Here is a 12,428-nt window from a genome sequence, read left to right as displayed (position 1 = left end):
TGGGCAGGAAGAAGCCAAGTTATTTGGCCAAAAGTTTGAAGGATCCAGAAAGATCCGGGAAGTACATGGTACTCAACTTCAAATGTACAAGGGGCTTGGAAAGTGAATTCGACTTGCAGTAAACACACAGCAAAACAAACAGAAAATAGTCACAGGAAGCAGAGTCCAACTCAAAGCGAGAAAGATATTTTTGATTGAGAGCCAGTACAATACAGGACACCCACTTGGATGGGGCCTGACACACGCTCATGTAATTATGGTCAAAGACAGAGCAGAGGAGTTTAAACTTCTGGTGGATGGCCAGTTCAATCTGTTCACACGGGACCAGGAGAAACCACAGCACAGGGATCACCTGGGAGCCTGGTACAAATGTAGACTCTCGGATCCTACCCAGATCCACCTGCACTTTAGCAAGGTCCTCCAATGAATCACATGCACAGTGAAACTTGGGGAGCACTGGATTAACTGACTGTGTCAGATATACTTTTTAAGTGTCACAGGACACCTAACCTGCTGATGCTCAGGAAATACAGGCAGTTAATTACCTTGCATAACAAGAAGCCTAGAGGTGCAAAAGCTTAATGAAGTCATCGTAAAGTTGCTGTTTCCAGTTTTGTGTCCGTCATCTCAGAGATTGGGATTATTGCCTCATGGTCACAAAACAGTTGCAGCAGCTCCACAGATGACTTTCACATTCCATGCAGGGAAAAGACGGCCTTCCTCACATCAGTCTTTTCCTAGGCCTTCCCTCCTGCCATCTGCTCAGCCCCATTCTACTGTCCCCCTCAGGAAGAATCACCTCCCACCTCACTGACCAGATCAAGGGGCATGTGCATCCCTTATGCAAAGATTATCTTGCTTGGCAATTTTTGTTTATCCCAAGGACATGTGCAAAGCTTTAGACTGGGAAAAAGTACAGCCATCAGAGGGCAGAGGTGCTGGAAAGTAAAGACGATGTGTGTTCAGCTTGCTTGAGGCCTCTTTCCTCTCTCCTGATTTTTCTCCCAGTGCTCTCTGCTCGCCCAGGGGGAGTGCCCAACACTCGGTCACCACCGCAGCCCCGGGTCTTGCTGAGCAGAAGCAGTTGTGATGGTGTTTCCTTTCCACAGAAGGAAAGCTCTGCACTGACCTCCTCTATCCAACGGCCTGTGTTGCGTCCACCCTGACCGGTAGAGGACAGCAGATCAGAATCCCGGACTTGCCCTACCTGGTGTTTCCTGCCCTCGATGCCAGGTTTGGAGAGGAGGTTGGAGCTGCTCCTGACTTAATGGCCCTTTAAGAAATGCCGAGCTGCGGCGGACCCTCTCCCGCCAGCCTCCTGCCACAGGCTCCGTCCAAGGCCTGGCTGACTCCTTACCCTGGGGGCAGAGGACGGGCAGCCTTGCAGACAAGGATGCTGCTCCAAGTCAGCCAAGCCCGGGTTGTCGGAGAGGGGACATGGAGGTGGGCAGGCGGGGCTGCCCTGGCCCCTGAGCTCCACTGCCTGCCATGGGCTGCCCGGGCCTGGGGCAGCGGCACCTCTCCGGCCGGTGACCCTGAGCTTCTGCCTGAAACGCTTGGCACGCAGCTGGTGCAAACTCTGAGGGGTCTCCCTGCAAGTACACGGTCCCCGTGGTGCCCTGGAGAGCACAGAGCGGGTCTGCAGCAGCCCTGCCTGGCCTCTGGGACAGAGGCGGGCGTGGCATAGGACTGTGTGGGACAGGGACACCACGGGCCCTGGAGGAGAGCCCGGGGCCCCTGGGTATGTTTTTAATTGAAAACGTCCTACAGTGATAAGGCACAGCGTGTCCACTCTCGGGAAGTCCCACGGGACTGCACGGACAGTGTGTCGGATCAGACGCTGTCATTTTCCTAGGGACGTCCCCGGTGACGGCAGCTCACCTCGGCAACTGAAACCCGTTCCTTGCAGATTTCAAACGCCACCTTCCCTCCTCCCTCCAGCTTGGCCTTCACACTCTTAATAAAACATGAAAAAGCCCCCGCACCACGTCGCCCGAGCGTGTCCCCCGCTTCCCGAAGTCTGACCGCTTTTCCTCATCTCCATATTACAGCCACGCAGGCCGTTTGCGGGGAGAGGCGTCTGCACGTGAGGTCTGACTTCCCAGGAAGTCGGCTGTGATGTGCTCGTGTTCAAAGGGAACGGCCGAGGGTCTTCCCCGCCGCGGAGGCCGGGCCTGCCTTTTAGACTTGAAAGGTCCGTGGGCATTCTCTGAAAGCGAGCACGCATCGGGAAAGTGCTTCTGCACCAGAAAGCCCAGCCTCTTCAGAGATCCGGCCTCATTAGCGCCGTGGGCTTGGCTTTCTTGGGGGGACGATAAACATAAGAGTAGCAGAAGCGTATTGATCATGTGCTGGAGGCCAAGCGGCCGCCCCGGGCTTTATGCAGGTGACGTCACGGGTCTCACCCAGGTGCCCGGGCACCGCGAGGGCTGGCGGTCACAGGTGCAGACTGAGAACAACTGCGCCTGCAATAATGGCTCTATAAGCACCATGCCCACCTCCTAGGTGAAGACCGGGCAGGAGCGAGCCGGGGCCTGCCCACGGTCAGCACGGGGTAGCCCCTGATCCACTGCCACGGGGCCTCGGCGGGTGGGACGGATTTCCAGCCCTGACCTACATTCCACCCCATGCCCTGTAAGCGTGAGGCCAGCTTTGGCGTTGGTCTGGTTCTCGGCTGTGCTTGCTCTCAGTTGCCCCACGGACTTCCCGGCCTTTCTCCCCTCTCCCGGTTCTGAAGCAGCCTCTGCAGGGTGCTGGTCGAGGGCCACGCACCAGCCTGGAGCCGGCTTCGACCTGGCTCGGTGACCCAGGGCTGGGCATGGCAGGCAGAGGGAAGAGTCCTCCTCACTCTCTCTGCAAGAAGGGGCTTGCAGCGCTGGGGTCCTCCTGGGTCAGGCCTTTTGACGTCAGAGGAGACCCTGGACGCCATCTTCCTCTATCCTCTTAATGGACAAGTGAGACCAGAGCCCAGGTGGTTGGGGACTGCTCTTCATGGCACCTTCAAAGTCTGCCTGACCCTTCTTTCTGCTGCCTCCATCCCCTGCACCTGGAGAGGGCCTACCGGGTCCCCCACCTACAGCCCTGATCTTGTCTCCACCCAGGCCCACCTGCAGGCCAGCTCGCTCCACACGCAGGAACCAGCCCCGCCCTGTGATGCTCCCTGGCCTCCCCCAGCTCCCTCGAGGCCAGACCTGGGTTGGCTCTGCCTCCTAAGCCTGGTCCTCTACCTGCAGGTACCCTGCACAGCCCTGAGGAGGAAGCACGCAGCCCCTTCTGGCACTGGCTGGGTGGTCTCTGCCCCAGCCATGTGACCTTGAGGGGCAAGGGCAGAGCTGCTGCAGAGATAAAGTGACCCCACGCACATCAGGCCCCCCAGAGGCAGGAGGGCGGGGAGGTCAGAGCCACAGCCCAAGGTGGCCCTCTTGGGTTCCCGGCTTGCTGCCCTGTGACCTTGGCAAAGGGGCTGCACTTCATGTGCTCCAAATTCCCCATCCCTAACAGGAAGATGAGAACAGTGCCACCAGCTTTGGCCGAGGACAGAGTGAGCACCACAAAGTCCTAGTTTGCACATTCCCTCATTTGCGTCCTGGACAACTACTTGCTGAACTGGGGGTCCTGCTCTGGCTGGCTCCTATCCTGGCTTCACTTTGACTTACTGTGTGACCCTAGGAAATTACTTAACCTCTCTGCGCATCAGGGTCCTTGCACGTGCAGTGAACTGACAGGAGAGTGCGTGGCACACAGCTGTGCTGTGGCTACCTGTGATCACTGCTGCCCGTACTGTGGTTATAGTCCCGGCACATGCAATGTGCTCTGCTCTGTGCGGGGCACACATGCCAGGCCCAGTCCACGGTGGAGGCCACATTCCCTGCCATAACCCTGCTCCAGCTGGCACAGCCCCCGCCGCTCCCCGGCCTCTCCAGGAGGTGCCATGAGGGCACCCAGGCTGAGTCTGTGCCTTGCTTGCGTTTCCGGCCACAGTGTGACTTCCCTGACTCAGAGGTCAGCAGAGGGTGTGCTGTGTGGGTCCCTTTGCCAGGCTGCCAGTGCTTGAGGCCACGGTTCCCAGCCCTGGCGCAGCCAAGGCCGCGGCGGGCTGCCGGGTAAATGCTGCAGATGGCTGCGTGACCTTGGGCAGTCACCTTCTCTGGCTGCTTCTAACCATGATGTCACCACTTACACCTCTGGGCTGAGTGGAGTCTGAGGACAGCAGAGTGCGGTGGTGTTCTGCTTTGGTTTTCTAACATTTGAGCCCTAGTGAGGCTTCTCCTAAAATGCAGGGTCTGCTGTGATCTCAGGTCAGATTTCAGCTCAGCTCGGCCCGTAGGAGGGGAGGGAGCTGGAAGCAGCGTTTGAAGTGCGTCAGCTGCCCCTTCTCTGGTCCCTGTTAGACCAGCCCCAGGTTGGCAGCGCTCGGCGGCGGCATCTGTAAACAAGACCACCTTGGCTTCTGGGGTTGAACCACCGAGGCCTTATCCAAGCTGCTGAACGGGTCTGCCTTGGAATGGATGTTCAAAGCCTGTGCACCTGAGCGTGGGAAGATCTGAAGTGGCTGGGGACCCTGTAATTTCAGAACCCAGTGGCTTTGGCGAGCCGTCCTGCCTGCAGGCTCTCGGCAGCACCTCCTAGGTTATCTTTCTGGATCTGGCGAAACCTCTGCAGCATACATGCCGTTTTCCCTTGAGAGTTGCCAAGAAGGAACATTACTTGCATGCACACGCAGACACGGTGATTTTTCTGCTCCACACGTAGTGTCGGGGTCAGGATGGGAACGAGCAACAGTTTTTTACTCATGGACATTTTTAACAACTGTTTCCACTCTTGGTCCCCTGGAAGTTGTCCTGGGCTTTGGACTCACTCGCTGTGCCTGCCTGGTGGGCGTTTTCAGTTTCTGGAGCTTGATCCCAAACCTGCTCCAGCATCCTCCTGAAGCAGCCCCCACCCCATCTGGGCCTTGCTGATGGGGACAGGGTGGTCTTCTGTCACCAGGCCCTGTTCCTAATGCGCTTCAGGACGTGGCCCAGGCTGCTTCAGCTTCTGCCCAGCTTCGCAGTGCCTAGTTAGTGCTCAAAGATCTCAAGGGCTCCTGCCCAGGTCCAAGATGTGAGCCAAGATATGAGCCTACAGAGAGCTGGGGGTTTTCTGCGGCTGTCCCAGTGCACGAGGGCTGGAGCGTGCCCTTGGGTCCTTCTGGTAAGAACCTGGGACCAGCCCTGCCCTGCCAGCAGAATGCGGGCCTGCTCCAGCTTTTCAGTTGCCAAGCTCTCCTGGTAAACACCGGGAGGACTGACCCAAGCTGCCCCACAACGCCCTGCTGCCAGGCCATCCTGTCCAGATGGGAGTTTGTGCCCTTGTCCCCGTGGCCCAGAGCGGCTGTGAGGTGACCTGCTTCAGACTGAGGTACACAGCTCTGTCCAGGTGCAAACCGACCCCAGCAGGTCAACGGAACACCACGGGCAAAGACCTCGTGGGAGGCCAGTCCAGGCTCATGGGCACACGGGAGCTTGGCAGGCAAGGCTGTCCTTGAGGACGTGTGTCACAATGGAAGACCCATGTTCAGCCACCTGCATGAAAAGCTTCTGAAACTCGGCCTGAGCAATTCTGTCAACCTTGGAGATAACCAGGAATCTCCAGCTATCGGGGCACACTCAGAACGTGCCTAAAAAAGTAGAGGGAGAAAGTTTTCTGTTCTCACCCCACAGAGAAGGTAAAGCTCACCAGGCACAGGGACTACTAGCAGCAAACTAAAGAACGTCTTTTATTTTTAATAAAATAGTGGAGCATGAAAAATCTCATATATTACAGATATACACCGGCAGGAACCCCCCTTCCCTGGCTTGGTAAAGAGAAAGCACTAGACAAAGTTTTGTCTTTGCTGCCTAATGCTGCTTGATCTATTCATGGGAATCATTTGTTTAACAATAGAAAGAGTCAATAAGCCCTTTGGGTACTTTTGAATGATCCTCCTCCTCCTCCCCCCTCCTTTCCACAAATTAGTCCAAACGTGTATAACATTGGCTTGGTTTCCATTAAAAAGCCACAAAATGTAATGCTAAAGGGTTTCCAGGGCCCAGCCCCTTAGTTCTTTGTTAGGAGATTTCTTTTGTTGTCTTTAAGTACAGCAAAATACTTGTTTTTCTTTTTATTTTCATGGAAAGAGAAAAAAAAATTGTATTGCACATCTTTGGATCCACAAGTTAGGTTTGGGGGAGGTTTCTGTCTTGGAAAAAGACCTTCCATGAAGCTGGAGACTGGAGTCTATTTTAAGGGACTCCAAAGCCACCCGAGTATAAAGACTGGTCAGGGTCCTTCCTCTGCACAGGTCTTGTGTCCCACACACAACCTCACTGGGGGTGGGCCTCCTCTTTAATCTGTAAAAAGAAGTTGTCTGGCCTCTCCTTTATACGTGGGTCGCAAAGCCAGCTCCAGCACACAGATGCGCATTTGTGGAAGGATCTGAACAAAAGTTTTCTGAGGGCTGAATCAAGGACTTTACCACCAATTAGTTACACCGGAGGCTACTGAACTGAGGAGCGCCCTTCACTGAGAAACAGAACAAAACAAAACCCCTGAAGTACATTTTTACTTTCAGTGTGTCCTGGTATCCTGAATTTCGGGGTTAAAAACTTTCCATTTATTTGCATTTTTTTAAAAAAAATCCCTTTTATTTAAAAAACCAACCAGCCAAAACCAGAAACTGCACCCTGTTTGGGTCCTGCCTGCCCGCCCGCCCGCCGGGTCCTCCCCGGGCCCTTTATACACAGGCAGGAGGCTGGGCCGGGATCTCGTATTTCCCAAGATGAGGTTTCTGGGGGTGCTGAGCTTTTTTGTAAATCCCAGCACTGGCAATGACGCTGGCCGGTTTCCTGCGGCTCTTCCTCTTCAATCTGCGGCTGCAGACCTGCTGCCAAGACTGTAGCGTCTTGGAAGTCCAGATCCACACTCCACTGGTGATGCCCACCACCAGCAGCATGGAGACCTTCACCATGAAGATCTCCACGGCGGGAATGGAGGCGGCCATCAGGCAGTCCAGCGCCTTGGTCTGGTTGTTCATCCTGCACTTGTGCTGGGAGGCCAGCATCTTCCAGTAATCCATGTTGAGGCGCTCGTACAAGTAGCAGGCGATCACACAGGTGGCCGGCACGGTGTAGAGCACGGAGAAGACGCCGATCCTCACCATGAGCTTCTCCAGCTTGTCGGTGTTCTCTCCGCCCGTCTTCATCACCCTCCGGATGTGGAACAGGGCCACAAAGCCCGAGAGGATGAAGGATGTGCCGATGATGAGGTAGCAAGCCAGGGGGACCAGCACGAAGCCAGTGAGGGCATTGACGTCCATGCTGCCCACGTAGCACACCCCGGTGAGCTCGTCCCCGGCCACCCTGCGCATCACCAGGATCAGGATGGTTTTCACCGCTGGGATGGCCCAGGCCGCCAGGTGGAAGTAGCTGCTGTGGGCCTCAATGGCCTCGTGGCCCCACTTCTTGCCAGCTGCCAGGAACCAGGTGAGCGTGAGGACCACCCACCACAGTGAGCTGGCCATGCCGAAGTAGTAGAGCACCAGGAAGACCAGCGTGCAGCCGGTGCTCTCCAGTCCCTCCTGAATCACGTAGAGCTGCCCGCTATCCCTGTCGCAGGCGATGCTCTCTGCCCCCGCGAAGAGGCGGATGATGTAGCCCACCGAGTAGACGCAGTAGCACATGGAGAGGAAGATGATGGGGCGCTCGGGGTACCGGAAGCGGGCCGGGTCGATGAGGAACGTGAGCACCGTGAAGGCGCTGGAAAAGAAGCACAGCACCGACCAGACTGCCAGCCAGACCACCGCGAAGCGCTTGTCGGCGCGGCTCCAGTACACGTCCACGCCCGGCGCGCAGAGCGGCGCGCACGAGGCGCTCTTCTCCACGTGATGGAACTTGCCGGGGTTGTCGCAGCCGGCGCGCCCGGAGCCCCCGTCTCTCAGCTGGTGCTCCTGCGCGCTGTGGGGCCGCTGGGGCCTGAAGAGCGGCGGGAACATGCCGGAGCCCCGGCTGGGCTCCTCGGAGCCGTTGTTGGGCGCCTCCATGCACAGGTAGTTGGGGTCGTTCTTGTTGGGGAGTTTGCTGCAGTCCAGGGAGTCGGGCCACTTGAAGTTGAACTGCTCCATGATGGGCGAGCACTTGAGCCGGGCCTGCTCGCACATGACCCGGCAGGCGGGGATGGGCGTGGAGACCTGCTCGGTGCACATTGGCGCATAGAGCGAGCACAGGAAGAAGCGGAGGTGGCCATGGCAGCCGTACTCCACCAGCGGCGCAAATTCGTGCAGCTGGATGGCCGCCTCACGCTGGTTTTCGTGGCCCATCAGGTTGGGCATGCGGGTCATGTTGTAGCCAATGTCCTTGCACATCGGGATCTCTATAGGCTGGCACTTGCTGTCGCCAGGTCGCTCCATGTCCATGGAGCTGATGGCGGCGCACGAACCCATCACCTGCAGCACCAACCACAAGCAGGGACGCGGGCGCTGCATGGTGGCGTCCGAGGTGCCCTCGCGGGAAAGTCCGCGCCCCTCAGAGTCGCCGCTCCGGGGCACGGGCTGCTGGCCCGGGCTCAGCGCCCCTGCTCTGGCTCCCGCCCATGCCCGCCCAGCCTGGCCCGAGCGCTGCGCACAGCGCCCCCGGCCGTACTCTCCGCGCCTGGCCTCCGCGGAGCCGGGTCGGCGGGGGAGGGGAACAAAGTTTGCAAACAATACCGGGAAGCGAGAGAAGCAGCCGGAGCTCTCCGAACGCCGCCCCGCGCGGGCTGCAACTCACTGCCGCGGCAAACTTTGGCCTCTTCTTGGCGCGCCCGGCCCGCGCGTCCGAAGAGGGCGGGCGGCGCGGGCGCACGGTGACCGGGCCAGCTCGCGGCGCCCTGCGGCCCGGCAGCTCCTCCCTCCCTGCGCCGGCCTCGCCGGGCCCAGCCAGCAGCTGTTGCGAGGTTTGTGTCCCGGGATGAGAAGACTGGCAAAAAGGCAAAGGGGAAAAAAGCCGAGCGGTGACAGGCCCCGCCCCCAGGCCGCCGCCCCGCCCCTCCGCTGCTTTGCATGAGAAAGCCGAGCGCCCCGGGCACCTCCGCGCGCCGCCCCGCCGCCCGCCCGGGCCCCGCGGGGGCCGAGCCCCCAGCCGCCGCGCCCGCCCGGCGCACCCGGCCCGGCGCGCGGAGCCCTGCGCGCGGAGCCCTGCCCGGAGGTCCCGCCCGCTCTCCGCCCTCTCTCTGCCGGACTCCCAACTTTGCCTCCCGCCGCGTTCTCTGCCTGCGTCCCCTTCCCCGGGGGCGGGGAATGGGCCCTCGGGATTGTCGCGGGCACCCCAAGGACCGCCGAGGTTACGGGAAGTTCGGGGACCGGCGGGAGCCGGGGTGGGGGTGGTCCGCGGCAGGGGGTCGGGGGTGCATCCTCCCCTACTTTTATGGTGGGTCCCAGGCGGAGGGAGCTTTCAGAGAGAGGTGGGATTTGCGTTTTATGGCTTAGGCCATAAAGCGGCCCCTAGGCTTGTAAACCTGCCCGCATCTTCACGAGACCGGGGTTGCCAGCCTGGGGCGCGGGGCTTCGGCTCCGGGGAGGGGTTTGCTTTGAAATTTCTAATAGGCGAGCGAAGGGGAGGGGGAGGGGACCTGGGAATCCAGATTTTAGGGCCGCTCATCCGAGGTCGCCTCGAAGAAGGCGGAGGGGAGGGAGGGGAAGCCAGGGCCGTGGGACTTGACTCACAGTGACCCGCCCGCCCGGGCGGCAGACTCGAGGGCCTCGATCCGGGCAGGGCTGGCGGTTTCTCAAGGCGGCTGAGTTTATTTATTATAGGAAGTCATTCGCTCCTCGGTGTTTATATTATTTGGCGAGTGGTTCGCCCGGCCCGGAGAGACGTCAAGAGGATGGCGGGTGAGCTGTACGGAGCCGGTTCCGGCCGGGACCCGGCGCGCGGAGCCCAAGGCGGAGGCGCGCAAGGGTGGTTCTTCCAGAGAGAGGAGCGGCGGCGTCCCCTCCTCCCGCTTTTGCCTCCCCGTCCTTCGGTTTGGGCCAGTTTGTGCTAACGACACTCCGGACACAACGTCCCCGTTCCCCGCGCATAGGGCGTGCGCGATGAGCATCCACCCCAAGCCCAGGGTGCCCAAGAGTACACCAGATGCTTCGCCTCCTCCTGCACTAAAGCTTGGATAGACATCCCCCAGGGGGTGGCCGGCTCTCTCCCCTAACACGCCCTGGAGGTCCAGTCTTTGAAGTGCTTCCGGAAACCCCCCACCCCGCCCCGACCAGGATTTGGTTCATCGCCACCTGCAGAGGGGTAGTTGGAGGACTCGGTGGAGACGCACCCAGCCTTCTGTCCCTCCCGCGCCCCCGAGGCTCACTCGGGTAGTGTGGGGTGTGCGCAGTCTCGGCTGGGAACCGGTGCCCGGGGCTGATCCTGCAGCTTTCCGCAGCGTGGGAGGAGCTGGGTGGGCGGACCCCGCGGGGGTCGCCGCGATTCGGCCAGCTGCCTCCAGGAAGCGCCCGGGGAGGGCGCAAAGCCCGCCAGGCACCCCTCCCGCCTGCCCAGCCTGTCAGCAGTGGCAGGACCCGGGCACTTCCTCCAAGAGGATAGGCTCCTAATTAAAACAAGGCGTGCACTTGTACATATGCAGGAAACTTGGGCGCTTTCATTCATTCCTCAGACCTATGAAGCTGTGGCTTGCTCAGGGTTCCAGAATTGCAGGCAGGTGTTCATGCCCCATCGCCCGCCGAGCCCTTGGCCCCGGTGCCCTGATGTCACGGAGGCGCTTGGGGAGCTGGGGTGGAGGGCGAGTGGCCCAGAGGTAGAAGCCAGTGCCTGGCAACTGCCCCGTCCCGCTGTGTGGGTTCCCCAGGAAGAGCGCATGTGTTCAGAACACTCTGCCATTTTAAGACGAGAGTTGGCTCAGATTTTTTATTTAGTAGTGAGCTAGTTTCAAAACCTTTTAAGTTAGAAAAGATTCATTGGACCTCACGTGGCTTTTCTAGAATTTTCCTTGCAGAGGGTCTTCCTGCTCCAGTTGGAGGGGAAGAGTCAAGTCCTGGGAGCCGGAGTGGCTCTTTGTGAGGATGCCTCCTAATTGATCCTTTATGTGCTATTTTTATTCCGCCATGTTCAGACCCATTATTTTAGCCGCTCGGATCCCTTTCTTCTCTTCTGTTTTATAAAAATGTCTGTAGAAGCTCTTGGTTCTGCCCAGCAGAGATGGAAACCAACAAAATAGACACTATTATCGAAAAATGGGGACTCTGAGAAATCAGCAACTGGGAGATAACTCTGTAACTAATAAATGAAAAGGGCTTTTGATGGCTCCAGCTGAAAAGATATTTTATTTTATTTTTTTTTTCCTGTGTGTGGGATTTGAGATGTGTGACTCCGAGGAGCAGCCGGGTCCCCTGCTGCTCAGCCCTGGCTGCTACCGGCCCCCCTCTGGTAACTGTTATGGAGAATTGGGAGGAATTTTATGGCTGTCTTTCCCCTCAGCTCTTTTTTCTTTTGTCTTCTTTGAAGAATGACTTTAGACATTTTATTTACATATTTAACCATGGATGAAAGAGGGACAAGAAAGCATGGGGGCTGTCGTGGGAATAGTGATATGTTTAAATTAATGGAAATCTTATTAGGCCTCTAAAAATTTGAGCAAAGGTTTTTAATGAAACTTTATAATTAAACATGATTTCAAATAATGTGCAGGGGCAAGGAATATCTTTTGCTCCCATCCCCTAAAAATATATATATATATATACATTGCAGAAAGCTACCCCTGAGCCTTGTGTGCCTCTGAGTTTCCCAAGTGTGCACCAGGGAAAGTGAGAGACTTTTGCAAGAGACTATTTCAAGAGTCCGGCAGTGTCTTGAACAGGAGCTACCTGTTTTTTTGGAGGAGGAGGAGCGTTGAAAGAGAGGCCCAGATTCAACCCGTTTAAACTGGCAGAGTCAAAAGTATAAAGTACTTGGACACGGGTATTCCTGACAATCAAAGTTGTATCTTTGCTCACTCTGTAATAGTCAATGGAAATTATAAGCCCTGCTTGAGGTTTTCTAAAATGGGATTAGAGAAAACCCCAATAATCTCTTTAAGATAAAAAGTACTGGGACATTCAGCAATAAAGAGGAATTAAACCCTGAGCTTAGCATGGTACACGCTAATTGCAGGAGTAAACTCGCGGGGTATGAGCAGAGGTTAGAAAAAGAAATAACATCCAGCGGGGCTTCCCCCGACCCCCGCAGCCCTGGAGAATGGTCTTTCTTGGCACTTTCTGGCCTGGCGATTGGGTTGTCTTCTCCTGTCATCTTTAGGCAGGTACCTTTGCTGCATGTCCTTAGAATGGGGTCAGCAATGTGTGTGCTAACGATCGCCTGGCACACAGGGGCATGGTGGCACTGGGCATTTTCCCTGACCACATGTTAAGTTTCTCCAGAAACTTATCAGAT

General features: G+C 57.4%; 1 protein-coding gene across 1 annotated transcript; it reads right to left on the bottom strand.

Moving 5' to 3' along the window:
- Positions 1-5,734: 5,734 nt before the first annotated feature.
- FZD10 (frizzled class receptor 10) lies at positions 5,735-11,294 on the bottom strand. The gene is made up of 2 exons (XM_079150542.1): positions 9,719-11,294; positions 5,735-8,972 (listed from the first exon to the last, which is right to left on the bottom strand). Exon 2 carries the CDS (start codon positions 8,498-8,500, stop codon positions 6,755-6,757), a length of 1,746 nt encoding a protein of 581 aa, XP_079006668.1. The 5' UTR covers positions 8,501-8,972; positions 9,719-11,294; the 3' UTR covers positions 5,735-6,754.
- Between the last annotated feature and the right edge of the window lie 1,134 nt (positions 11,295-12,428).

Source organism: Sciurus vulgaris (assembly GCF_902686455.1).
Source record: "Sciurus vulgaris genome assembly, chromosome: 8".
In the NCBI taxonomy this organism is placed as follows: Eukaryota; Metazoa; Chordata; class Mammalia; order Rodentia; family Sciuridae; genus Sciurus; species Sciurus vulgaris.
Note: the sequence above shows the minus strand (reverse complement) of the source record. Positions and strands in the feature narration are given on the sequence as shown.